Below are 27,642 nucleotides of genomic sequence, written 5' to 3'. Positions count from 1 at the left end.
CTGGGCAGACACGTTTGATAATGGCATCTCCCCTATCACAAGATGTAGAGAGCCAGTCACAATTGAATTTCGCTGTAATATTGGTCCCTGTCACTGGTACATTCCTTATTGCCTTGGTAAATGGTACATCCATCCTCGCGGTTCTCCTGAAGAAAAAAGCAGGTGGGTCTTCTGGTTTATAAGATGGATCACTCTGCCTACTTCACTGAAACTTGGGTCACTTACATTTTCTGCCATTGCAGTTCTGGAGTCTCTACACCATGTAACATGAACCATCGTCTTCCTTAAATTTCTGAAAGCATCACAGAGAAATATCCAAACTGATTTCCAGGTCACTTGCTAGGCTGTTAAATTCTGTGTTATGAGAGAGGGTGCCCCACCTGAAAAACTCTCTGTTACCTGGCTTAAAGATCCCTTCCTAGGCACACTCTCCCAACTCCTCACACAGGCTAGGAAGGTAGCACAGAATCTGCATATGAGTCCTCTCCTCCCTTAGCAGGTCCAGCACATTCTTAGTCAGTTCATGCTGAGGTTTGACTCTAGCTATTGGTCTGATGCCTGGAGGTGAGGTGTGAACAGATCTGGAGGTGAGGAATTATGGGCTTATAAGATATATGACACATTTGATGTCTTTGCATGGTCTTCAAATAATGGGGGCACTATCTTATAACAAAGGAAAGTGAGCATGTTATACAGGCTCTTTGAGTATAGGTGATTCTCGGGTTGAAGATTCTGTGGTCCGTCTACTTATATATTCTCATGCCAGGTCTAGAGGTACCACTCCTTCCATAAGGGCCCTGCCTTTTAGTACAAAACTTGCCAGATATAATATATCGTATTTTATTGAAGTCCTACTATTTTTTTATGATTATATCCAGAATTTGGCCTTTAGTTTAGCCTCCCAGCTACCTGAGACAAAAGTTTCTTTAAATACTGACAAGGAGGCCTTCTGGATTTCACACTTGGGTTTGAATTGTGATTGATTGCCTTGTTCTTTCATTTTTCAGCTAAGGGACACTGAGTCTGTATTAATGGCACTCAGTCACCCAGTTTCACAACCAATAATTCTATTTCTACTGTCCCTCTCAAATGTCAGAGGTATTGCACAAGCCGATACATCTCCTTCCATCTACATCCCATGGTACTTAGCAGGTGAAAATGTTCATAGTTGCAATCCTACAGCAAGCCAGGACTATCAATACTTCAGCCATTACCAGGATTGCCAGTTGGCTGGTGGGTGATGCAACTCTAGAATCCCATTCTTAGAGATTGCCTTTGAGGTCCACTTGTGGTACAAACTGTGTTCAGTCAGTTTCTCCAGAATGGATTTAGATGTATCTAAATGTTTGCTGGTGTGCTCATCATTAAACTCTCTCTCTCTCTGTCTTTGTCTCTGTCTCTCTCTGTCTCTGTCTCTCTCTCTCTCTCTTTCTCTCTCTCTCTCAAACACACACACACACACACACACACACACACACACACACACCAAAAAAACTGTAAGGCAATGAAGTAGCATGGTAGGGGAGCAAAGGAGCTGAGCAAGGATGTGTTCTCAGCTAGTGTAGCCTTCACTTCACCCATGGTGAGCTCTAGAGGATAAATTGCCTCACAGAATGCAGAGAACAGCGACAGCACTTAGACAGGTTCAAGCCTGGGAGTACTGAGAGGGCAGGATCCTCTAGTGGCAAAGCCACGTGCAAGTCCCAGCACAATTATAGCCAAAGGCTATGGTTGTAAGCTTGACCTTATGGTCTGAACCTGTGGTCCCACTTGGCTAAGTGATATGGGCTGTGGGAGGTGCAGCAAGTAAACAAAGCTTGATCAGGTGCATGTAATTGAGTAGGTTTGAAACCCAGGAGAACATTGTAAACATCTTGACCACGCCCTTCCTTTGCCTCATGGGATCTGGCTATAAAATAAAGACTCGGCTTGCAGGCCCTGGCACTATCTCTCCATCAGAGAAGCACCATCCCATCTCGTGCCCAGCTGTTTTCTATTGTCTGTCTTTTCTTAATCCTTCACCGCCTCCTCTCAGGTTCACCCATGGTCATGCTGGCTTGGCACACAGAATTGTCCACACTGGAGGCAAGGAATCAGGGCTTTTGTGTCCCAATATTAGTTGGGCATTGGTTGCTTCTGTGGCTGCAGTATAACTTCTAAAGTATGAGGAGGCTCCTGTCATTTCAGCACATTCTCTGGAGAAGGTCACAAATCTATGCCATTAACTACACCACCAATAGCATCTGGTGGTGGACATACCATTGAAGAAAGCACAACAGTGTTGATTTATTCTTAAATGGCTGATTCATTGTCCTTACAGGAAGCCAAAATTGGCCAAAAAGTGGAAATTATTTTGGTATGAAGAAAAAGCTTGCATTTAAAAATCAGTCTTGGGCTCAGAATTTGACTTAGCTACTAACTATCTAAGCGGTTTGAGGGCAGGTTATATTTTCTATCTAAACTGGTTTCCTCATTTATGCAATGAGGAAGGTAAAAACTATATCATAGTTTTTTTGAAGATTAATTATGATAATTTATATAAAGTTCTGGTACACTACATGCTGAAAGATTAAAAGCAGGTTAATGGTTAATCATTTAAATCCCTTCTCTTTTTTGTGATTCCTCTTTCTAAAGGAAGTAACCATTTGGTGGCTTTGTTTTCCTTGATCTCTAGGAAGTTGACATTTAATTGTGCTTTCCTCAGTATTCCAAAGAGTTTCACTGGGTTATATTTGGTTATTCTTCGCATTTATTTTTGAGAGATAAGCATTTTGGTTACTATGGGTACGTGGTAGTCATTCCAGTTCAGCTGAGTAGGACAATTTCCAGAGCTTACTCTTTTGTTTTAGGCAATTATCTAAACACAGATATCCACTTGGTGGGCAAGATATGGAATCCAGGTTGGTAGTTTCATCTGTCCCACTTAAGGAGACAATTTAGGAAATAATCTGAATGAACAGTCAGGCAGTCTTGGATGGTTAAGAGAAACCTTAGTCTTGGGGTTACCAATTCAGGAAGCATAACAAATGCGCCTTCCATTCACTTGTCTCTTACTGCTCAGAGACAAAGTGCTGGGTTCCTCCGTATTCAGCATCATCCACATAGTTGAAAGTCACACTAAACCTTCCTTTCTCTTTAATTGATCCTGTCCATCCATTTCACTTTCAGTGCATGCTTCTCCGGTGCAGACACAGACTAGGATAGTTCCTACACCAGAACAGTTTCACAGAGTGAGTCATCTGGGGTTTCTTTTATATCAGCACTCCCAGGGAGTAAAGAGGCTCCCACCTGGAGTATTATAAGAATAATTATTGTTTGGACTAGATTCTTGAGTATTTTCCCACAGACTCATATTAGTGTGTTCTTGGTAGACCATAGGCTAGCTAGAACATTTAAATTTCTACATTAAATAACTTTATTCTATGATCAATTCAAACCCCAAATTGAAGAAACCACTTTGCTGGACAAATACTGTTTCTCAGATATTTTCCTTTCTTTTATACTATGCCTTGTAATTCCTGGAGAGCCCACCACATACCCTGTGCATTAGGACTTGCATGCCTTCATTTACTTAGAGAGGAATCATATATCCAGAAAGAAACTCATTACATTTACAATCTGAACAGCAATGAAGTCTTGGGGTTACATAGTAAATACGTACAGCACCCCACAGGGCATTTGCATCAAGTTCCAAAATCTTCTTCCCAAAACTTTTCAGCTCTCCCTGACAGATCTGAGCTCAGCACCTGGTCTCCTAGTCACTCCCCCTGCTCCTCCCCTTTAGTGACACAGTGCTGGGACTTTGCCAAGGCTGAGTTCCTTAGTTTGGGCACCATTTTGACTGTTACTTACAGAACATTTCTTCATTTTGAGTCGAGGTGTCTAAGAACGCTGAGCCCAGTGTGGTACCTCTGAGACTCTGCACCATGCCCCCCACGTTGCAGAGCATTCTCCCAGCCCTGTACCTCCTTGGAGTCTTGACCCTACTGCTGTGCCCTTCAGGCCTGTGTGGTGAGTACAGCGGTAATTGGGGTAAGGAGGTAGTTTCTCTAAGATATAAAGAAAAAAAGCCAAACAACAATTCATCAAATGTAGTCAATTGGTGGTAATTTATAACCTTTTTGAAAAAATAAAATGAACTATGTTATTAACAAAATGAATAATTTATAATGTAAAAGAAATTGTTCTAGGTAGAGGCTGTTATTGTGGCTAGAATAATTGTGTTGATATGTAAAAATTCATATCAGCCTTGTGAGGCTGGTTTAGCAAGAAATAATCTTTAATTTTCAAATCAATTTCTTATATTTAATTGTTCCAAAATGTTTAAAATAGATTTACTTTCTAACTAAGTTAATTATGCCATCACAATCTTAGTGATTCTTTGGGGGTGGGAGGATTCCATCAGTAAAGGAAAAATACTGTCTGTTATCACAAATACTTAGTATTTCTAGAGTAAAAGATAGGGCACTTGGAGAACTATAAAGAATTATATAAATATAAGGCATTGTTATTGAAGTGGAGAAAATTTTTTACAAATGAAGGAGAAATAAAAGAGTTTAAAAGAACTTAACATGAACTGTTCTAGGATTTGTTGTTATTGAAATTAATTTGTTGTTATATTATCTAAATGGAAATGTCCTTGAAGCAAAATATTTTTCTCTTGTGCTGGATTCATTATTTTTACTTGAGAGAATTCGTCTTCATTATAAAGATATTTCTATGCATATTCCCTGAAAATGGCTATCATGGCATATAAAATGTAGGATTTGGGATAGCTGGGAGGGAAAATCCTGAATCTGAAATAATAGTTGAATGCTCTCATGTGAGCTAGCAGCTTGATTTGAAAGTGTGGAGACCATGCCTTCTCCATCACTGAGAGAGGTGAGGGGGAAAGCATGGGTTTGTTAAGGAAGAATTCATAACTGGGAGGTGATTTTTCCCTCAAACACCTGGACATCACTGAGCAGGAGCACTACCTTTAGGTCAGAGAGTCAGCACAGCATGAAGAACATTCTGCCCAGGGGAAGTTCAGGCCTCCAAGTTGTTTCTGAGTTCTCCTCTCTTAGAGTCTGAGGTAGCCGAAGAAAACCTTATTAAACTTGTCAACATCTTTCAATCATTTCTTCATGTGTCTGTTTCCCTGTCTCTGTTTCTCCTGTTTCCTCAAATCTTCCATTATCTATGGCCTCAACCCTTTGAAATGGCATTTAATGTTTGTCAACTTTGACCTGAAATCTCCCTTTCTGATTCTGCCTGCCCTTTTCTTTATAGTAACAACCTTCTGAGGTCAGAGACTTTGCTCATTGCCTCAGTATTGATCTGCCTCTACTATCTTATCAGCTACTCGCTTCTACCCAATCCTTCAAGATGTATCTCCAACTCATTCCTGGACATCTTCCCCCGATACTCCAGTCCTAAGTTCTGTCAACATTTTCCTTAGAACTCATTTGTTGTCCTACTCTGCTAGCACTTGTGTGACTGGTGTTGTAGTGTAACTATTTAAATCAGTGGTTTTCAACCTTTCTAATGCCAGGACCCTTTAATACAGTTCCTCATGTTGTGGTGACCCCCAACCATAAAGTTATTTTCGTTGCTACTTCATAACTATAATTTTGCTACTGTTAATGAATTTTAATGTAAATATCTGTATTTTCCGATGGTCTTAGGCTCTATAGCATCGGTTCTCAACCTGTTGGTTGCCACCCACAGGTTGAGAACTGCTAGCAGGGTCGCCTAAGACCATCAAAAACACAGATATTTACATTACGATTCATAACAGTAGCAAAATTGCAGTTCTGAAGTAGCAATGAAAATAATTGTATGGTTGGGGGTCACCAAAACATGAGGAACTGTATTAAAGGGTTGCAACATTAGAAAGGTTGAGAACCACTGATTTAAATGGCTATATCTTATCTAAGTATATTGCAAGTATGGCTCTTAATATTACCTGAAGAGCCTAGTACAGAACTCCATACATATGTTATTCATGAAAATTAAGAGCTATTTTTTAAACCTCACCTAAGGATTGGATTTAATTGATTTAAGAGAGAGAGGAAGAGGAGAAAGAGGGAAAAAATTGACCTGTTGCTTCCTGCATGCACCCCAACCAGGGATCAAACTCACAATCTGGGTGTGTTCCCTGATCAACAATCGAACCTGTGACATTTCATTGTCTGGGATGATACTCCAACCCACTGAACCACACCAGCCAGGGCAAGAGCTATTTTTTATATTTCTAATAAGGTACTTAATCTGAGGTTATATGGAAGCTGTTGACTTATACACAGGTGAATTAAACAGAATTTTATCACACAATTCTCATGACACCAACTGGATGTCCTACAATTTTAATGCATTCATAACACTGTCTACCTGGAGGAGTGTCAGGTCCCACAGGTTAAGGGCTCACTCCCACAAGACTGGTCCCACCCCACTTCGAATGCCAGTCACAAGGAGTAGGTCCCCAGGTTACTCCCAACTTCTGTCCAACTAGGCTGAAAATCAGAGGGTCTTTGGACCTCCTTCTTGGGTTTGATTAATTTGTTAAAGTTATATTTTAAAGTATATAAAGTTATATATATATTTTCTATTATCTCACATCATGTTAGCATCTTGTTGCTCAAGTATAATTGTGTTCCTCAAGTTAAATTTATAATTATATTAATTCAACAGGATGACTGTTATTGCCAGAAGAGACCATAAAGAACTTGGAGTTTGAGGGGACTCTCCCAATTTTTATTTGCCGCATGTGGGTGTGGGACCAGACCATTTCACATCTCTGCCCTCCTACCAGTATCAATGTGGCTTCTTCTTTAATTTCCTAGGCATAGAACTTCCATTCAGCCAGATTTTCGTTGTTTTGAATGATGGTTGTTCTGTTTAGTTGCAATTTTGATGTGGTTGTGTGAGGAGGCAAGTACTACGTTAACTTATGCCACCATCTTGACTGGAAGCCAATATAAGCTTTTGAAAACATTCTTTCTTCTGCATTTTGGGAAGTATAAGTTATTAGAGAGCTTAATAATGATGTAACCCTAGTGAAGTCATAAGGAGGTAAATGTTACTTGTCATTGCTCTTGAATAAATTTGAAAATTCACATTTTCATCCAGGTTTAATCTAACTTCTCATTTTGGAGGACCCTAATGCAATTATTTAATTGGAAGGAAATGACTGGGTTGAACTACTTTAGCAAATCAGGGACAGGAAGTGAGGACTCAAGGTGTCTCGGGTACCCTTGTCTGTTTCCCCAATCTCTCTTGTGTGGCAAACTCTTCTAAATATAGAAATAACATGATGAGCTTCCTCATGGTGACTTTACTAACCTCACTTTTTATTAGCCTCACTTTTTATTTTTTAGAGGTTTGTTGTCCAGTACCAGAGCTGAAGTATGGCAAAATCATTCTGCAAAGACAACAGAGAAAAGGTTTGGCCAATAAGTGTGAATATTTCTATGGAGACTCAATTTCATATTCATGTGATGGGAGCTATAACTCTGAAGCTTCATGCCAAGAAGATGGCACCTGGAGTCCTGAAACACCAGCATGTGGAGAGAGTAAGAGCTATGGAATTATGTTATTTTAGAAGTTTCTTCATATCAGAGTATTGGGGATTATTAAGGGAAGGGTTCATTTAGGTAAAAAGAATTTCTATACTCTGCATGATTCTTAGAATGGATACATTTGTTTAATAGAACTGTCTCTAGTCCCAATTTCTCTTTTTCCCCCACAATGGTTGCTACCATTTTCTTGACCTTCCTGGTTTCCTTTCCTGAATCAGTGAAATTAGGCCACATCTAATAGAGCAGCGAGACTTCTGAATTATTGTGTTCTGATTTTTGGTATTTATTCTCTTCTCTTTCAGTGTTCCTGGTCCATATTCCTTAACCTGCAGAACAAGACTCCCAAATCTATTTGGACTTGCTTCCTTTCTTCTGCTGCCTCTCAGCCCTTCTTCAGCCTGTCAGTGTGAAATGCCTACCTCTCCCTCACCAAGAGCACTTAAGTACTAACCACAATCCTCCTGTCTCCCACTGTTTTTCCATAACCCTATCCGTTGATGACCAGGAATAAGCACTGCTACCTCAATAGTGATTGTTTGCCTTGCCTTCTGAAAGAAGGAGCCCAAAGGAGCTCCAAAGTGACCCGGTATCAGTCACAGTTGAGAAGCCAATGGGAATCTTATCTCCCCTAGTTGAAGTGTTTCCACTTTGTCTATCAGCGCTTTTCTATCTGCAGGTCACAGAGTCCAGAGATTAGAAGCACATTTTCCCCAAAAGTTCACTGAGAGTGAATATAAATGGGGTTACTCATGCTTCCATCTCTCCGTTTCTAGGCTCATGAACTTTTTCTTTTTTTTCATAGAAAGTTCGTCTTTGATTTAAAGTGAATACTGTGTTCTTAAAGTTACTGTAAGTAATATTGTAAAGTCCCATTTTTGTAAAGTACTGCCTCTCAACCGGCACTTCAGCTAAGCCTTTAACAGGCCATTCCAATGTCTTAACAGGCTATAGGTTCTAGGCGACACAGTTTGTAATATAAGGAGTGCATTTCATGGTCGCATCCCAATACCATGCCTCTTTTGCTGTGGTGGCATGTAGTGGGATCCTCTGCCAATTGTTTAAACACTTTGTAATCCTTCAGATAACAGTGCTGACTGAAATTCTGTAGGCAGGAGGGGAAAGCCCATACCTGGAATAGTTGTCTCTTTCTGTCAGAATAAATAGCTGTCCCTTCCAAGTGGAAGAGGATCCAATGTAGTCATCAACCAAGTGACTTTTTGGTTGTCTCAAGGGATGATTCACATCAGGGACTTAGCATTGTTGCTGGCAGGTTGGATATTCAGTGACAGCAATTGCTAGTCAACCTTGGGAAGTAGCAGTCCATGCTGTTGGGCTGATGCTTGACCTTCATCCATGTTGCCTTGACCACTTTATCCTTTTCTTCTTGTGACATCTCTGCTGAGGCCAATGATAGAGGATGGCTGACTTCAGCTGGCTGAGGCATTTTTTTTTTTTTTTACTTATTCGTTTACTGCCTCTTAAATTGGGGGTGCTTGGCTGGTGTTAACATGCAAATAAAAACTTGACATTTCCTGGTCACTCCCATATGTCCAGTCACCTGCTTCTACCCCAGATCTCCTTGTGCCCTATCTTCCAATCTTTGTACTTAATGGCTATGACAGACAAACCATTCATTCCAGGCCACAACCCCCAATTTAGTCTACCTATATGTTCCCAGAATATATATATATATATATATATATATATATATATATATATCAGAAGATGTTATATATATATATATATATATATATATATATATATATATATATATATATATCATGCTAGGGTCTTCTTGCTCATTCAATAGAATTAATATGATGCCACTGATATACTGGATTAATATGATATTGTTTGTATGTTCAGATGCTCATGATACCTTCCGACTATTCCGAGAGGGGCAGGTGAGTTTTCATTGGACAAGGCTAAAAATTCAAATGTATGATATTGACCCTGTGTGTGCAGATTGTTTCTGGTCTTATTTTCTGATAGGGTGAGAAAGAAGGCCTTTGCTAAAACAGTGGCCTCATTTCCCTGAAGACATATTAAAGCCAAGTTACCATATCTGGTACAGTGTCTGTAGTAGGGGCTAAAATGTTGAGTATTCAACAGTGTACTGTAATTGTCCAGAATTCTAATTTTTGTAGGAGACAGACTGGGGAAATAAATGGTGATATGATGAGAATGACCACTTCTGCATCTTTAGTTCTTTAAGAGTGGCACTAATTTCTCCCTTCCCCTCTACACATACATGTATGTATTTTAAAGTAAATTTGTGGAGTGACATTGGTTAATATGATACATATTTTAAATTGACTTTCCTTGCTTTAAGAGGGAGTGGTCTACTTGGCCTTCTTGCATGGGATTGTTGTTACCACACAGGTCAATGACCCAATATGGAGGATGGAGAACTACCAATTTTGTTTATCAGATTATACTTTTGAAGACTATAGAAATGACCACCATGTGGTCTATTAGGGTGCCATCATGGTTCTTCAGCACGAGGCTTAGGGGAGGGCAGCCCAGGAACTTGGGTTGGGCTAAGTGACCCCTTGGGCCGAGATGATGGCAGGACAGGACAGAGCCTACAGAAACCACACTGATTCTGGGATGTGCTGTTTTTATGTCCTCTAAGCTCAAGCTCTCTCACTTTATGTCTTCCCAACAAGGTTGCTATTATCCTCCTGTCATTGATCATGGACGACCTAAACTAACTACACACACATTCGGACCAAATGAGGCTAGGTACGAATGTGACAAAGGATACATTCTGGTTGGAAATCCCAGACTCTCCTGCAGTTATTCTCGCTGGTCTGGTCCACCTCCTCAATGCAAAGGTAACTCCAGCCCACGGCTAAGTGGGAGGAACTGTCATGCAGGGATTGAGAATAATGTTTCTTTCCAGCCAGAGGCAGAACAAAAACATATGATTGATTTATTTTAAATAATTACTATATCCAAATGGTACCCAAAGCAAACAAAAGTACAAGGGGTATGCAGAATCATTAATCTCCCCTATTTCTTTCTCCCAGTTACAAAATTCAGCCTCCTTGAGGCAGCCCCTGTTCCCACTTTCTTGCATATCTGTGGAAATAGCCTACAGGTGGTACATTTTCTTGTGGCCTGGAGCAAAATTTCCATGGAAACTTGCTCTGGCATGAATGTAGGCTCTGGAGGGCTGATTCCAAACACCAGGAATGAGCCTCGTGCGGTGTAGGGCACCACCTGCCAATGCTGGTGACCTGTGGTGTGGCATTCCCAGTTTGCAAACTGATGTGGGGATGGGCGGTGTGAAGATCAGGTTTGCTTTTTGCATGCATACAGGTTTAGTGTCACTTTGCCATCAACAACTCCAGGAATTATTTGTCACCATTGGTTCTTTGGCTCACAAGAGGACAATGGACAAGAGAGAACATTTTATCTCCAGTGTTTTGTAGGGATCACAATATGAGGGATTGTTGCTTTGATTGTTGCTGAGTCTGGGGTCCTGTGCCTTTTTTATACCCTGTCATGTAATTTAAAGATGCTATGTCTTCAACAAGTTTCTTAACCTCTCTCTATTCATTTTTTCTTATTTAAATGGGAATTATAACAGTGCTCACTTTATAGAGAGGAGTGAGACTTCAATGAGATAATTACATAAAATGGTGATCCCTGAAGAATGATATGAGCCAATGCTCAATCAACATGGGAACTAATATTATTGCTCTCAAAAGAAAAAAGATAAGACAATGAGCAGCACCTACATGTAGTTCATTTTAATCATCCCAGCCTGTGATAAGTCTTCTTTTCTTAGATTTACAGATGTCTTAACTGTGCTTTCGTTATAGCTGTGTGTCCGACACCAGAGATTGAACATGGAAATCTGCTTGTGGATAAGGATCAGTTTGTTGAAACTGAAATTGTCACCATCCAGTGTGACTCTGGCTATTCTGTGGTCGGTCCTCAAAACATCACCTGCTTAGAGGACAGAACCTGGTACCCAGAGGTGCCCAAGTGTGAGTGGGTAAGTGGCACAATTCAAGGAACTTCCTGTGCTTTCAAACCCTAAAAATGGCGCCTCTCCAAAGCACTGTCCCAGCCAGCAAAGGCGAGATCTGACTTGCCAGGACACATTTCTGAGTCATTCAAAAGAACTCTCTTGTTTTCCCTTGGAGCACACATTTAGGATGGCAAGTTTTCCTACTCTCACTTAGAACAGGAAAAGCCGAGCCCCTTAAAGAGAGGAGGCTCTCAGAGACCTGGGAGTACTCCTACATTTCCTTTTCTAGATTGCATAATACACTGTGTTCCATGTCTGGATGGGGAGCCGAAATAGCCTCTGTCCCGACAGAGGCCTTGTGGGAAGTGTCTCAGGAAGATCTATATCCCTCTGGGAAGACTACAGTGGGGCCCGTGGTCTCCTGGTTTTCCTGCTCTCCCATCAATCCTGGGGGTGGTCTTGGACCTGACCCTCTGTCCTGCATTGTGATGATCTCAGAGAAGCCTCCCAACCACTCAGCACCTGTGTCTCTTTTAGGTGGTCCCTCCAGGCAGTGAGCAAGTGCTAGCAGGCAGAAAACTCATGCAGTGTCTTCCTAGCGCAGAGGATGTGAAGATGGCCCTGGAGCTATATAAATTGTCTTTGGAAATTGAACTCTTGGAAGTGCAGAGAGACAAGGCGAAGAAATCCATTCTGGAGTCACCACTCTGATTTTTCCCAGAAGAGGCAGGGAAAGGTGCCCTGCTGCCTTCCATTGAATATGGGTCACTTTAGTTTAGCAACTCTGCCATTCTTTTGCATTGTATTAAGTACCCTACATGATAATTTGCTTTTTTTTGGCTAGTGCTTTGAGATGATAGAATTGTTGATAATCTTATGGCTTACATTTTTGCTTTTTTGAACATAAAGTGCACATTTTTCCATTAAAAATTTACTTATAGAGCACAATTTTGTCTTTGTGGTCATTGAGGTCCATATACAAACATCAAAATGTATTTACATGAAGTTACTACATTAATTGTATTGTATAGGTCTTGCTTGTGGACTTGGGTTCGGGTCAATTATTTTTCCCTGGATTACCTCTACTCCATGTTCCCACCTTCAAATCACCAGGTCCTCAGTATTTACATTAAATGTGTCAACACGCCTCAAAAGTCTTGTGCATTCTCTCCTATTTGAAGAGAGTTACACCCTTTCTCAACCCCCAAGTGCTTGGTCTCTGACTTGCTACGGCTGCCTCTCAACCTTCATCTTATATGAAGGGCTTTTATGTGGGTCTGACCCACTTATTTCTTTCTCAAAGAACAAACTCTGAAAGCTCAATGAATGTGAAGCCCACATGGCAGCCCTTGTGCATTCGCAAGTCCTTCATCTGATCTGGTTCTCATTTTCTTTAGTAGAAAAATAAAAAGCCGTGAGAAACCCCTTACCAATCGCTTTTATAGCTTGAGGTATGTCGGAGGCTCTAGTCACGTCCACTCACCACTTCCTCCAACTTTGCATCCTCTGCAATGAGGTCCCTATACAAACCCAACAATGTTTTTACATAAAGTTACTGCATTCATTGTATTGTATGTGTCTTGCATGTGGACTTGGGTTCTCACTCATATTTCAGCTCCACTGGCTCTCCTGTCTTTCCCTAGTACACATTACCTTATGCTTAACATTGGCCTCTTTTGTTTAATTTTCCCAAACATACTCTGCAGAGGGATTGGTGTAGAGCAGGCTTTCAGTAAATTACAGATATCACAGAGGGGCTGGGACTGTTAGAAAAACCCACTTACTGGGAGGTATCTATCCATGGTGTTGATTCCATTACCTGCTCCTGCTACTAGGAATTCCTTTTGCTTCATGTTTACTTTGAGTTTCCCTTGAGGCAAGGGTTTGTGGGTTACCTAATTTCCCTGAGAGGTGGCCCTGGAAAGCACCATGAGTGGGTGGGCTGTAAGGTGAAGAAGGGAGGGCAGTCTAAAGAGGGAGCAGTGCTGAGGGGATTATTATTGCTGTTGCTGACAGGAGCTCAGTTATGCTGACAGCCTTATGAATGTGTGTGGAACCCAACTATGATTTGTCCTCTGGAGAATGAAGACCTTGGGTATTTAGTGAATAGGTCTTGTTCTCAGGACATCTGACCCATACTGCAGACCATCTAGGCATGCTCCTGACTAAGCTGACCCTGGTTACCGATGGTACCTATGGGGCTGTGTGGAGTAACCTCCAGGGTAGAGACATGGACAGACAAAGCAGACACTGGGGTTGGAAGTTGTCCAGTGTGTGCCAAAGTGAGAAGGCCCTAGTGATCTTGACACGGATTTGACAGTGTCTGCCACACACTTCAACATGCAGTGGAGGTTTTCTTGTCTGTGTGCTTGCTTTCCTGTTCTGTCTGCTTTTGCTTTTTGAATTCATGTTCTCCTCTTTCTTGATGTATTTCCTCACTTTGCTGGAGCGTATCCTCAAGGACCTGCCTAGGAAATGATACATAGACAGTAAAATATTGAGTTCCTGCATATTTGAAACTGTTTTGATCCAAATACTTGATTGATAATTTGTTGGGAGTAGAAAACTGGGTTAAAAAGAATTATCTTTGAGAACTTGCAAAGGATACCTTCTTTGTGTGATAGATTCCAACATTTTAGTTGAGAAGTCAAAAGCCAGTTTTATTACTGATAATATAAGGATTTTTTCTTTATCTATATTCTTCTACAAGAAAACACATATTCTGTTTTCTGAGAAATATTTTTGGTATAGTTTCTTCAGTAATTTTTTTTCATTTCTTTTATGAGTATCCTACTGGTCAGAAATTAGACTTGTCAGTCCTATAATTTTTATCTATTTTCTCTCAATTTCCTATACCATCTCTATCTCACCCCTCCCCCATATTATCTGGGGATATTTCCTTGACTTTGTATTTTAACTGTTTTATTAATTAAAAAAGATCCCTTCATTTTAAAAACATATTCTATTCTTTATGGATATGCCTACTCAAAAATCTCAAAGAATATTAATAGTTTCTTCCTAAGCTCTATTCTGCTCCCTGGAAAATCCTGTTGATGATGAATCTAGGTTATACATTAACTCATTTTTTTTTAAAGTTACTAATTTGAGAGAGAGAAAGGGACACTTATTTATGCATTCATTTGTTGCTTCTTGTAGGTGCCCTGGCCAGCGATGGGCACTAACCAACTGAGTTACTTAGCCAGGGCAGTTATACATTGATTTTTAAGGGGAAAATAAACATAAAATGATTTAAATTATACATACATGGGGAGATTGAACGGTGAGCTATTTTTTCTTATTTGGAGTGTATCAGATTCTGTGAATTGTTTTCCAGCATGTATTTCCCCCTACCTGCTTTAACTAATAAATCTACTCTCATCCCTTTAAATATCAGCTAGAGCCTTGCTTGGTGCAGCTTCCTAGTCACGTTCTTCAAAATGAAGCTGCTTACCTTCCACTTGCTCTTTTGCCACTTGACTGAAATGCTCATGGATGCTGGATCACCAGCTTCCACCATGCTGATGAGAACAACACACTAGGGGCTGCTGGAGCAACAAAGAGGGAGGGACCTGACCCCTGGATGACCTCATTGGACAGAGATGCTGACCAACCTGAATGCGTTTCTGCCACTGCACTGTGACATGAGAGATGTAAAATGCTTTTGCTCCCACAGCTTAGCTTACACCCTAACACATTCAAAGGAATCCCCAAATATCCCTGTGCATTGGTGTCTTCTCTGTCGCTGCCCAGTTTCTTCAGAGAGGAATCCTCCAATCTCCTGCCTGCTGCTTGAATTTCTCCCAGGCAAGATGAGGTAGCCCCTCAGCCTATGTCCACTGCAGACAGTGCGAACTGCAACATTGCTTTGCACTGTCTGCATTGAGAGCATTTACTTTCTTGAAAGGATCGCACCCATCCTTGGAAAGTGGAGCATTGGCATTCATCTTTTTGTTTTAGGTGGAATTTTTCTCCTTCCTTTATGATGCATTCATCTTTGTATTTCCCTCAGAGGTTTGCTTACCACCTCTGCAAATAAACAGTTTTGTTTCTGCATTTCCAAATAATATGCCTTTTATTTATTTGTCTTGCCTTATTGCACTACTTGGGACCTCCAGTATTCTGGTATAATGCTGAGTAGGAATAATGAGAGTGGATATCAGTGCTAATACTTGTAGGGTTTTTTATGTTATTATTACATCTGGTTTCGTTAATAGCTCTCAGTCCAAAGGTCAGAGAAGTAATATGAGAGTCCTCCAAAGTGCTACATACTTGAGCACCACAGAAAGGACCACTTATTGGGTGCATAAGCCCAGGAAATCACTGGGAGATAAACATGATTGCCTGCCCCCTATAGCTCCCATTTTAACTGGGTCATGGTGAGATTTTCTGTTTCTGGGGCTCAGATCTAACAAGTCTCTAAAGATTTTAGGGCTCAATTACTTAAGGTAGAGCATTACTCCTGTGTAAACTTGCTGTGATGTTGCACAGGTTAAGTCCTTCCTCATTAAGATCTGTTCTCACTTACAGTCTGAGAACTCGTGAGAAAATGGCCAATAGGAACAACGTAATTGGGCAAGAGGTCATGACTTCCTGTTGGAGTGGCTGATCTTGGTCTTTGGATGGTCATTCTTGATGTCTTTAGATTCTATATCAAGCAATACCCATGTTAGCTGACCCTCACGCTAAGAAACATCATAGTTTGTTAACCCTCTTCCCATGTTTCTACAGGTCAGGACGTCCTGTCCCAGGCTGCATCCTAGGCATATCTCTTGCATCACCCTCATCCTGGGCCTCCAATAATTCTGAAGGTTAAGTGCTGCCACTTAGCTCCGCTCTCCTGGGATTCTATGAGCCCCACTACTTCTGGGCAGACATATTTGATAATGGCATCTCCCCTATCACAAGATGTAGAGAGCCAGTCACAATTGAATTTCGCTGTAATATTGGTCCCTGTCACTGGTACATTCCTTATTGCCTTGGTAAATGGTACATCCATCCTCGCGGTTCTCCTGAAGAAAAAAGCAGGTGGGTCTTCTGGTTTATAAGATGGATCACTCTGCCTACTTCACTGAACCTTGGGTCACTTCCATTTTCTGCCATTGCAGTTCTGGAGTCTCTACACCATGTAACATGAACCATCGTCTTCCTTAAATTTCTGAAAGCATCACAGAGAAATATCCAAACTGATTTCCAGGTCACTTGCTAGGCTGTTAAATTCTGTGTTATGAGAGAGGGTGCCCCACCTGAAAAACTCTCTGTTACCTGGCTTAAAGATCCCTTCCTAGGCACACTCTCCCAACTCCTCACACAGGCTAGGAAGGTAGCACAGAATCTGCATATGAGTCCTCTCCTCCCTTAGCAGGTCCAGCACATTCTTAGTCAGTTCATGCTGAGGTTTGACTCTAGCTATTGGTCTGATGCCTGGAGGTGAGGTGTGAACAGATCTGGATGTGAGCAGTTCTGGCCTTATAAGTTATATGATTTCTTTGCATGGTCTTCAAATAATGGGGGCACTATCTTATAACAAGGGGGAGTAAGCCTGTTATACAGGCTCTTTGAGTTAAGGGGAATCTGGGGTTGAAGATTCTGTGGTCTGTCTACTTATGTATTCTCATGCCAGGTCTAGAGGTACCACTCCTTCCATAAGGGCCCTTCCTTTTAGTACAAAACTTGCCAGATATAATAAATCGTATTTTATTAAAGTCTTACTATTTTTTTATGATTATATCCTGAATTTGGCCTTTAGTTTAGCCTCCCAGCTACCTGAGACAAAAGTTTCTTTAAATACTGACAAGGAGGCCTTCTGGATTTCACACTTGGGTTTGAATTGTGATTGATTGCCTTGTTCTTTCATTTTTCAGCTAAGGGACACTTAGTCTGTATTAATGGTACTCAGTCACCCAGTTTCACAACCATTAATTCCATTTCTACTGTCCCTCTCAAATGTCAGAGGTATTGCACAAGCCAATGCATCTCCTTCCACCTACATCCCATGGCACTTAGCAGGTGAAAATGTTCATAGTTGCAATCCTACAGCAAGCCAGGACTATCAATACTTCACCCATCACCAGTGATTGCCAGTTGGTTGGTGGGTGATCCAACTCTAGAATCCCATTCTTAGAGTTTGCCTTTGAGGTCCACCTATGGTACAAACTGTGTTCAGTCAGTTTCTCCAGAATGGATTTAGATGTATCTAAATGTTTGATGGTGTGCTCATCATTAAACACACACTCTCTCTCTCTCTCTCTCTCTCTCTCTCTCTCTCTCTCTCTCTCTCTCTCTGACACACACACACACACACACACACACACACCCCAAAACTGTAAGGCAATGAAGTAGGACAGTAGGGGAGCAAAGGAGCTGAGCAAGGATGTGTTCTCAGCTAGTGTAGCCTTCACTTGACCCATGGCTCTAGAGTATAAATTGCCTCACAGAATGCAGAGAACAGCTATAGCACTTAGACAGGTTCAAGCCTGGGAGAACTGAGAGGGCAGGATCCTCTAGTGGCAAAGCCACGTGCAAGTCCCAGCACAATTATAGCCAAAGGCTATGGTTGTAAACTTGACCTTATGGTCTGAACCTGTGGTCCCACTTGGCTAAGTGATATAGGCTGTGGGAGGTGCAGCAAGTAAACAAAGCTTGATCAGGTGCATGTAATTGAGTAGGTTTGAAACCCAGGAGAACATTGTAAACATCTTGACCACGCCCTTCCTTTGCCTCATGGGATCTGGCTATAAAATAAAGACTCGGCTTGCAGGCCCTGGCACTATCTCTCCATCAGAGAAGCACCATCCCATCTCGTGCCCAGCTGTTTTCTATTGTCTGTCTTTTCTTAATCCTTCACCGCCTCCTCTCAGGTTCACCCATGGTCATGCTGGCTTGGCACACAGAATTGTCCAGACTTGAGGCAAGGAATCAGGGATTTTGTATCCCAATATTAGTTGGGCATTGGTTGCTTCTGTGGCTGCGGTATAACTTCTAAAGTATTAGGATGAGGAGGCTCCTGTCATTTCAGCACATTCTCTGGAGAAGTTCACAAATCTATGCCATTAACTACACCACCAATAGCATCTGGTGGTGGACATACCATTGGATAAAGCCCAACAGTGTTGATTTATTCTTAAATGGCTGATTCATTGTCCTTACAGGAAGCCAAAATTGGCCAAAAAGTGGAAATTATTTTTTCTATGAAAAAAAGCCTGTATTTAAAAATCAGTCTTGGGCTCAGAATTTGACTTAGCTACTAACTATCTAAGCGGTTTGAGGGCAGGTTATATTTTCTATCTAAACTGGTTTCCTCATTTATGCAATGAGGAAGGTAAAAACTATATCATAGTTTTTTTGAAGATTAATTATGATAATTTATATAAAGTTCTGGTACACTACATGCTGGAAGATTAAAAGCAGGTTAATGGTTAATCATTTAAATCCCTTCTCTTTTTTGTGATTCCTCTTTCTAAAGGAAGTAACCATTTGGTGGCTTTGTTTTCCTTGATCTCTAGGAAGTTGACATTTAATTGTGCTTTCCTCAGTATTCCAAAGAGTTTCACTGGGTTATATTTGGTAATTCTTCGCATTTATTTTTGAGAGATAAGCATTTTGGTTACTATGGGTACGTGGTAGTCATTCCAGTTCAGCTGAGTAGGACAATTTCCAGAGCTTACTCTTTTGTTTTAGGCAACTATCTAAACACAGATATCCACAGCTGGTGGGCAAGATATGGAATCCAGGTTGGTAGTTTCATCTGTCCCACTTAAGGAGACAATTTAGGAAATAATCTGGATGAACAGTCAGGCAGTCTTGGATGGTTATGAGAAACTTAGTCTTGGGGTCACCAATTCACAAAGCATAACAAATGCGCCTTCCATTCACTTGTCTCTTACTGCTCAGAGACAAAGTGCTGGGCTTCCTCCGTATTCAGCATCATCCACATAGTTGAAAAGTCATACTAAACCTTCCTTTCTCCTTAATTGATCCTGTCCATCCATTTCACTTTCAGTGCATGCTTCTCCGGTGCAGACACAGACTAGGATAGTTCCTACACCAGAACAGTTTGACAGAGTGAGTCATTTGGTGTTTCATGTATATCAGCACTCCCAGGGAGTAAAGAGGCTCCCATCTGGAGTATTATAAGAATAATTATTGTTTGGACTAGATTCTTGAGTATTTTCTCACAGACTCATATTAGTGTGTTCTTGGTAGACCATAGGCTAACTAGAAAGAAATTTAAATTCCTACATTAAAAAACGTTATTCTATGAGCAATTCAAACCCCAAATTGAAGAAACCACTTTGCTGGACAAGTACTGTTTCTCAGATATTTTCCTTTCTTTCATACTATGCCTTGTAATTCCTGTAGAACCCACCACATACCCTGTGCATCAGGACCTGTAATCCTGGTGCCTTTTGCCTTCGTTTACTCAGAGAGGAACCATATATCCAGAAAGAAACTCATTACCTTTACCATCTGAACAGCAATGAAGTCTTGGGGTTACAATAGTAAATACGTACAGAACCCCACAGGGCTCTTGCCTCAAGCTCTAGACTCTTCTTCCAAAACCTTATCAGCTCTCCCTGACAGATCTGAGCTCAGCACCTGGTCCCCTAGTCACTCCCACTGCCCCTCCCTTTTAGTGACACAGTGCTGGGACTTTGCCCAGGCTGAGTTCCTTGGCTTAGGCACCATTTTGACTGTTACTTACAGAACATTTCTTCATTTTGAGTCGAGGTGTCTAAGAACGCTGAGCCCAGTGTGGCACCTCTGAGACTCTGCACCATGCCCCCCAAGTTGCAGAGCATTCTCCCAGCCCTGTACCTCCTTGGAGTCTTGACCCTACTGCTGTGCCCTTCAGGCCTGTGTGGTGAGTACAGTGGTAATTGGGGTAAGGAGGTGGTTTCTCTAAGATATAAAGAAAAATACCAAACAACAATTCATCAAATGTAGTCAATTGGTGGTAGTTTATAACCTTTTTGAAAGAGTATAATGAACTATGTTATTAATAAAATGAAGAGTTTTAAAATATAAAAGACATTGTTCTAGATAGAGGCTGTTATTATGACTAGAATAATTGTGTTTATATGTAAAAATTCTTGTGAGGCTGCTTTAGCAAGGAATAATCTTTAATTTTCAAATAAATTTCTTATATTTCAATGCTCCAAAATTTTAAAATACATTTACTTTCTAAGTAACTTAAATATGCCATCTACAACCTTAGTTAGTGATTCATTGGGTGGAGGGAGGGAATTCTATCAGTAAAGTAAAAATATTGTCCTTTATCACTAATAGTAACTTTTCTAGAGTAAAATATAGGACACTTGGAGAATTATAAACCATTACATAAATGTAAGACATTGTTATTGAAATGTAGAAATTTATATTTGCAAATGAAGAAGTAAAAGAGTTTGAGAGAACTTACTAAAACTTTTGAAGATCTGTAGTTATGGAAATTAATTTGTTGTTATATTATCTAAATGGAAATGTCCTTTACGCAAAATATTTTTCTCTTGTGCTAGATTTTTTTTTTTTTTACTTGGGAGAATTTGTTTTCATAATAAAGATATCTCTATGCATATTCCCTGAAAATGGCTATCATGGCATATAAAATGTAGGACTTGGGGATAGCTGGGAGGGAAAATCCTGAATCTGAAATAATAGTTGAGTGCTCTTATAAGTTAGCAGCTTGATTTGAAAGTGTGGAGACCATGCCTTCTCCATCACTGAGAGAGGTGAGGGGGAAAGCATGGGTTTGTTAAGGAAGAATTCATAACTGGGAGGTGATTTTTCCCTCAAACACCTGGACATCACTGAGCAGGAGCACTACCTTTAGGTCAGAGAGTCAGCACAGCATGAAGAACATTCTGCCCAGGGGAAGTTCAGGCCTCCAAGTTGTTTCTGAGTTCTCCTCTCTTAGAGTCTGAGGTAGCCGAAGAAAACCTTATTAAACTTGTCAACATCTTTCAATCATTTCTTCATGTGTCTGTTTCCCTGTCTCTGTTTCTCCTGTTTCCTCAAATCTCCCATTATCTATAGCCTCAACCCTTTGAAATGGCATTTAATGTTTGTCAACTTTGACCTGAAATCTCCCTTTCTGATTCTGCCTGCCCTTTTCTTTATAGTAACAACCTTCTGAGGTCAGAGACTTTGCTCATTGCCTCAGTATTGATCTGCCCCTACTATCTTATCAGCTACTCGCTTCTACTCATCCTTCATGTACCTCCAAGTCATTCCTGGGCATCTTCCCCCGATACTCCAGTCCTCTGTTCTATCAACCTTTTTCATAGAACTCATTTGTTGTCCTACTCTGCTAGCACTTGTGTGACTGGTGTTGTAGTGTAACTATTTAAATGGCTATATCTTATCTAAGTATATTGCAAGTATGGCTCTTAATATTACCTGAAGAGCCTAGTACAGAACTCCATACATATGTGATTCATGAAAATTAAGATCTATTTTTTAATACCCACCGAAGGACATGATTTTATTGATTTTAAGAGAGAGGAAAGGAGAGGGAAAGAGAAACATTGATCTGTTGCTTCCTGAACGTGCTCCAACTGGGGATCGAACCTACAATCTGGGTATGTGCCCTGACCAGGAATCAAACCTGTGACTTTTTTGTGTTTGGGATGATGCTCCAATCAACTGAGCCATACCAGCCAGGGCAAGATCTATTTTTTTAAAAAATATTTCTAAGAAAGTACTTAATCTGAGGTTTCATGGAAGCTGTTGACTTGTACACAGGTGAATTAAACAGTTTACCTTGGAATGGCTGTGACCAGGCTTTCTGAACTTCCCAGAGTTGAAGCTTTGGAAGGGCAGACGGAGGGAAGCAGTGCTTGACCTGAGCTGATTCTTGGCCCCTCGGGTGTTTAAAGCTTGCTCTGTCTCCTGTGAGTTTGTTTGTTTTTGTCGGTACTTCATCATCACTGAGGATCTGCCAACTACCATTCCTGGTGAACCGTCAAACCCACTTCCCAGTCTGGTTGATAGCGTACCTGTTCCTATCTCCTAGATTTCTGGTGACTCCTAGAGCTTTTTTAAAACTGAGGCCCTCCTTGCACCTCAGGTGGTCCTTTCTGGGTAGACCTGACGAGGACTCCACCTGGGTGTCCTTTCAATGAAGCCTAGTTCTAGTCCATGGGAAGTACTTACCCTTTGTTCTGAATAATGTGAGGAATTCAGACCAATCCTAAAGCACAGAAATCTGTCTTTAGCTCTCATCTTCAGAGCTGCTGAAAGAAGACATACCAGGCTTTCTCACAACCCTTTTCTCATCTGCATTATCTGGGGCTAGAGGTAGTATTCACAGGATATCAAAAGCGTTATAAAACACTTCCCCCAATATTATCCTTAAAAAATTAATTTAACTGGTTCTGAGCCACCTATTTTTCAAGTATGGGGTATTACTTGACATTGAAAGTAACAAGAAGACTGCTGTTCTAATCTCTAAATTTTATTAATCACTGGGACTTACTAGTATGTAGAATATTTCACCCCTTTAAGGTTGTGTTTCCTTTTCTCTAGAATGGGCATGATGATAATACTGTCTCAAAGAGTTAATGTGAGGAGTAAGTGATATAACATACTAGTATATGAAATGATTAACACAGTGAAGGTTAACAAATCCTTTCTCTTGATTTTGTTAAGGAAGTGAAACACACCTCATTAGTATGATTTAATGGCTTAGTTCTATCACATGAGAGGAGTATCTCAATCTGAATTGTTAATTAAATTAAACACTAGCTCATTCTCTTTTACCTTTCTGTATCACCATTCAAGATTGCAGAACGCCTCCTAGGATTGCCCATGGATCCCATCATGACATAAGTTCATTTTTATCCTTTACGACTGTAATGCACTATGAATGTGATGAAGGATATGTTCTGGTTGGACACCCCCAAATCACCTGCAGAAGTTCACAATGGTCATCTCCAGCCCCTCAGTGTAAAGGTAATTTCAACTTTACTGATGGCTCTTGTTAAAGTAGAACCACCGTGGAACTTAAGAGTCTCCTCCCAGCCAGAGGCAGCACTTAGAAATTTGTGTTCTGTTTATTCACTTCATGTAGTTAATATTAATGCATGCATATAGTACAATCTTTTAAAAGTGTGGACCAAGATGTATGTTTTCAGAGGCTATCAACATGTGTATTTTCAGAGGTATGTTTTCTACAAGGCCACCATTTTGCTTTGTTTTAATAAAAGTTTTAATTTAAATATAACATGCTACAGAATTGTGCACAAATCTTAGGTATTTAGGGCAACCAGTATCATAAAGTGAGCCTGAGTTGACCGATGAAACTAGAACTCAGGTCAAGAAGCAGTACCATTGCCAACACCCAGAAGTGTTCCACATGTCCTCTCCCATTTACAACCCAAAGGAGGTCACTATTCTAATACCATGGGTTAATTTTGCCAACTTTTTAACTCGATGTAAAGAAAATCATGCATGTACTCTATTGTGCCTGGCTTCTTTCCTCAGCATTATGTTTTGGAAAATCACCTGTGTTCTTACTTGTAATGAGAGCTTATTCATTTTCATTGAATGTGTAATATTCCTTTGGGTGAATATACCCCATTTTAGTATCTTATACAAATTTGATTTTTTTTTATGTTTTAGGCTACTATGAATAATGCTCATATGAACATTCTTACGCATGTCTCTTGGCATAATGTGCCAATGTTTCTGTTGGGAATAAATTTAGGAGTAGAATTACTGTTTCACAGAGTATGCATATATTCATTTTCAGTAGGTGATACTGAATTTTGTTCCACGGTGGTTGCAACACTTTACATTTCCACCAGTGGTGTATAAGTGTTCTAGTTTTGATAAACAGAAGTTCTACATGCCAATTTAGCTCAATTTATCAATATTTTTTCTTGATATTAGAGCTTTTTGTGTCCTGTTTAAGAAATATTTGCCTACAACAGGGTCACAGAAATATAGTCTCCTATTGTTTTATCTTTCACATTGATACCCCCAACCCACTTGGAATTTCTATGGGCTTATGGTGGAAATTAAAAGTAAAAGTTTGTTTTTCCCCAACGAATAATCCATGAACCCTTTACCACTTATTAAGTGAACCACAGTTTCCACACTGCTCTGCAATGCTGCATGTATGCTTTTGTTTCTGCTAGCATATTGTCATAGTGAAGTTGACCTCATAGGAGGCTCCTGGTTGACCCCAAAGATTTGGTGTGCCTTTAAAAAAACCACACTGTAAACAACAACTCAAGGGACTAATTTCTCTCCATTATTTCGATTTAATACAGAGAGATATTAAGAATATGCACCTTAAAATTATAGTCTTAGGATCATATAAAGGGTAAGGTTTTGAGATACAGTCGCCTTGAAAACTCAGATTCTAGGACCACAATACCTAGGTTTATATCATAAGCATGCTACCGAAAAGCTATGCAACCTTAGACAAGTCACATAAACTATCTGCACCTAATTTTCTGCTCTAGCAAAATGGAGATAATAATAATATTTTATGTTGATGTAAGTAGAATGTAAGTTACTTTTATTGTTACAATAATACAATAAATACTGTAGAGGTCAAAACAACTCGCATCATGCAGGTATAATTTATTATCGGTGTTATTCACCCTTCAGTGTTCTCTACTATTGTAAGATCTTATTCCAAGAATCACAAGACGATCAAATTGTGTTTCCATTAACAACAGCTCTGTGTCTGAAACCAGAGGTAGAAAATGGAAATCTGTCCGCGGATAAAGACCTATTTATTGAGTCTGAAAATGTCACCATCCAGTGTGACTCTGGCTATGGTGTGGTCAACTCTCAGAACATTACCTGCTCTGAAAACAGAACCTGGTACCCAGAGGTGCCCAAGTGTGAGTGGGTAAGTGGCACACATACCAGGGAGCTATACCACATTCTCCAGAGCATTGTCCCAACCAACACTGATGAGATCTGACTTTTGTCAGGAATCATTTCTGAGTTGTTTAAATCACTTTTGGAATCAGCAATTTCACCCTCAAAGCCCTTGGTGAGCTCATTGAGGCAAGTTCTAATTCTCTCATTTAATAGCAAGAAGAACAAGGCTGCCCTAACCAGTTTGGCTCAGTGGATAGAGTGTCGACCTGCGGACTGAAGGGTCCCAGGTTTGATTCCGGTCAAGGGCATGTACCTTGGTTGCGGGCACATCCCCAGTAGTGGGTGTGCAGGAGGCAGCTGATCGATGTTTCTCCCTCATTGATGTTTCTAACTCTCTCTCCCTCTCCCTTCCTCTCTGTAAAAAGTCAATAAAATATATTTAAAAAAAAGAAGAAGAACAAGGCCTCTAGATAGGAGGGCAGGTTTTCCAAAGACCCAGGTAAACTGGTACCAGCCCTGTATTTTCACCATAAGTGCTATGCTTTTGCCTAGCCACCAACACCATCCCTCAGTTATCCCTGAAGAGGGCCCCTGGGTGTCTTCAGCAGCACTGTTCCTCCCCTGCTATATTGGTCTGGAATCAGTGTCTGATGTTTCTCTGATTTATGCCGTCACATCTTGGATTTCTTCCATCCGTCCTGCGGAGGGTCCTGATACTCCAATTTTGTTGTCATCAGTGAGGCATCCTGAACGAATCTTCTACTTTCAACAGTTTGGAGAGAAATTCTCTCAAAATTCATCCTTTTATCTCTTTTAGGAAGTCCATAATGGCTGTGAGCAAGTGGTAGAAGGCAGTAAACTCATGCAGTGTCTCCCAAACCCCGCGGATGTGAAAATGGCCCTGGAGGTGTACAAACTGTCTCTGGAGATTAAACGACTCAAGCAAGAGTAAGACTTGAACAGGAACACCAGTTAGAAATGAGTACATCGATTTCCCCTCACTCATAACCCCTCAGTAAAGTATTAGGTACATTTCTCTTATTAGCAAGTCTACTGTACCTTAAATACTATTATTTACTGAAGGAGGGGGGAGGAGATAAACAAACACCTGTTTTAGGAGAATATTAGTGACACTGATAATGTGGAACTATTGATCATTTGTATCTTAGCTCATATTAAGCTCTGTTTTCCTGGATTTGGTGGAACGGCAGAAATAAATCAGCACCTGTCAAAAATTCAGTTCCTTTGTTTCCACTTTAATTCCTGTGTAATGAAAAATTAGGGTCCTCTATGAATCATTCTCTGATGTTTCTCTGATTTATGCCCTTTTCCATTTTACCATATTTCAGGGTACATGTGGTCCTCAACAACACATGTTTGTGTCTTCTCTGAGGTGTCTTTACTCTGCATCTTCACTTCCTACTCATCCTTCAATGCCCAGATCAAATATCACATCTTCCTCCACATCTCCTCTCTCTTGCTATTTGATCACCAGTATTTCTCTGGAACAACTTCTCACTTCCTCTTTATATTTTTAGGTTCACTTGGTTTTGTACAACTTTCCTTCCATTCAATAATAACTAGCTTGAAAGTCTTTGAAAGCCTGATCTACGTGCAACCCAAACATTCCTGTTGGGCATGCCCAAGTCTTCCAATTGCATCTAACCACTTTTTAAATATGTCTATTAAAATGGCTTTAGTGTCTCTTTTAAGTCAGATTCCCCAGAAGCAGACACTGAGAAGAGGATTCGTGTACAAGTAATTTATTAAGAAATGGAAAAGGAGGTAGGGAGAGCGGGGAAGGCCAGGGAAGGAGCCTAGCAAGGTGATGATCGGGCCAAGAGAATGGCTTAGTCTTGTCCCAAAGGGAAACTCTCAACTATGAATGTGCTTGAACTCTGTCCCACTTCCAGGCAAAGAAACTGGGCTTTCATTCTGCTGTACCCGTCAGTTATTGGTAATGGCCACTCTGGGGCTCAGAAGTCCCAGGACACCCAGCTCTCTCTCTGTGGGGACAAAGCTGCCCAGCAGCCAAGAGAGTAGAAGGTATGGCCTTTAGAAACAAAGCACAGAGAAGCGGCAGAGGCGTGCACAGAAATGGTAAAAGGGATGTGAGGGCCTGGGCGGGGCTGACTTCATGAGTCCCTCTTTGATCTCTGGATGTTCTTGGGAGCCTTATATTTCTGACAGTCACCATTTCTTCCAGGTTTTTTTGACTCCTTTGAAATCTCATTCTCACTCATGCTTCTTACTCTGGCTACCTCTGGT

The 27,642-nt window shown here is 40.6% G+C and overlaps 2 protein-coding genes across 3 annotated transcripts; both read left to right on the top strand.

Moving 5' to 3' along the window:
* The first annotated feature begins 3,821 nt into the window (after window positions 1-3,821).
* On the top strand, window positions 3,822-15,594 carry LOC129147916 (C4b-binding protein alpha chain-like). 2 transcript variants are annotated; one of them, XM_054711845.1, is made up of 5 exons: window positions 3,827-4,011; window positions 7,359-7,553; window positions 10,229-10,396; window positions 11,390-11,565; window positions 14,936-15,594. In XM_054711845.1, exons 1-5 carry the CDS (start codon window positions 3,927-3,929, stop codon window positions 15,020-15,022), a joined length of 711 nt encoding a protein of 236 aa, XP_054567820.1. In that variant the 5' UTR covers window positions 3,827-3,926; the 3' UTR covers window positions 15,023-15,594. The 2 variants fall into 2 exon arrangements, with proteins under 2 accessions (XP_054567821.1, XP_054567820.1); XM_054711846.1 differs by lacking the exon at window positions 10,229-10,396 and having other exon boundaries at window positions 3,822-4,011.
* A 4,638-nt stretch (window positions 15,595-20,232) lies between these two features.
* Window positions 20,233-26,376, top strand: LOC114227310 (apolipoprotein R-like). Its single transcript, XM_028129201.2, has 4 exons — window positions 20,233-20,401; window positions 23,317-23,487; window positions 25,224-25,399; window positions 26,192-26,376. The coding sequence occupies exons 1-4, from the start codon at window positions 20,317-20,319 to the stop codon at window positions 26,324-26,326; spliced, it is 567 nt and encodes a 188-aa protein (XP_027985002.2). The 5' UTR covers window positions 20,233-20,316; the 3' UTR covers window positions 26,327-26,376.
* Window positions 26,377-27,642: the final 1,266 nt, after the last annotated feature.

This window comes from Eptesicus fuscus, chromosome 22 (assembly GCF_027574615.1).
Source record: "Eptesicus fuscus isolate TK198812 chromosome 22, DD_ASM_mEF_20220401, whole genome shotgun sequence".
Taxonomy (NCBI): Eukaryota; Metazoa; Chordata; class Mammalia; order Chiroptera; family Vespertilionidae; genus Eptesicus; species Eptesicus fuscus.
This window is presented reverse-complemented; position numbering and strand designations above follow the sequence as displayed.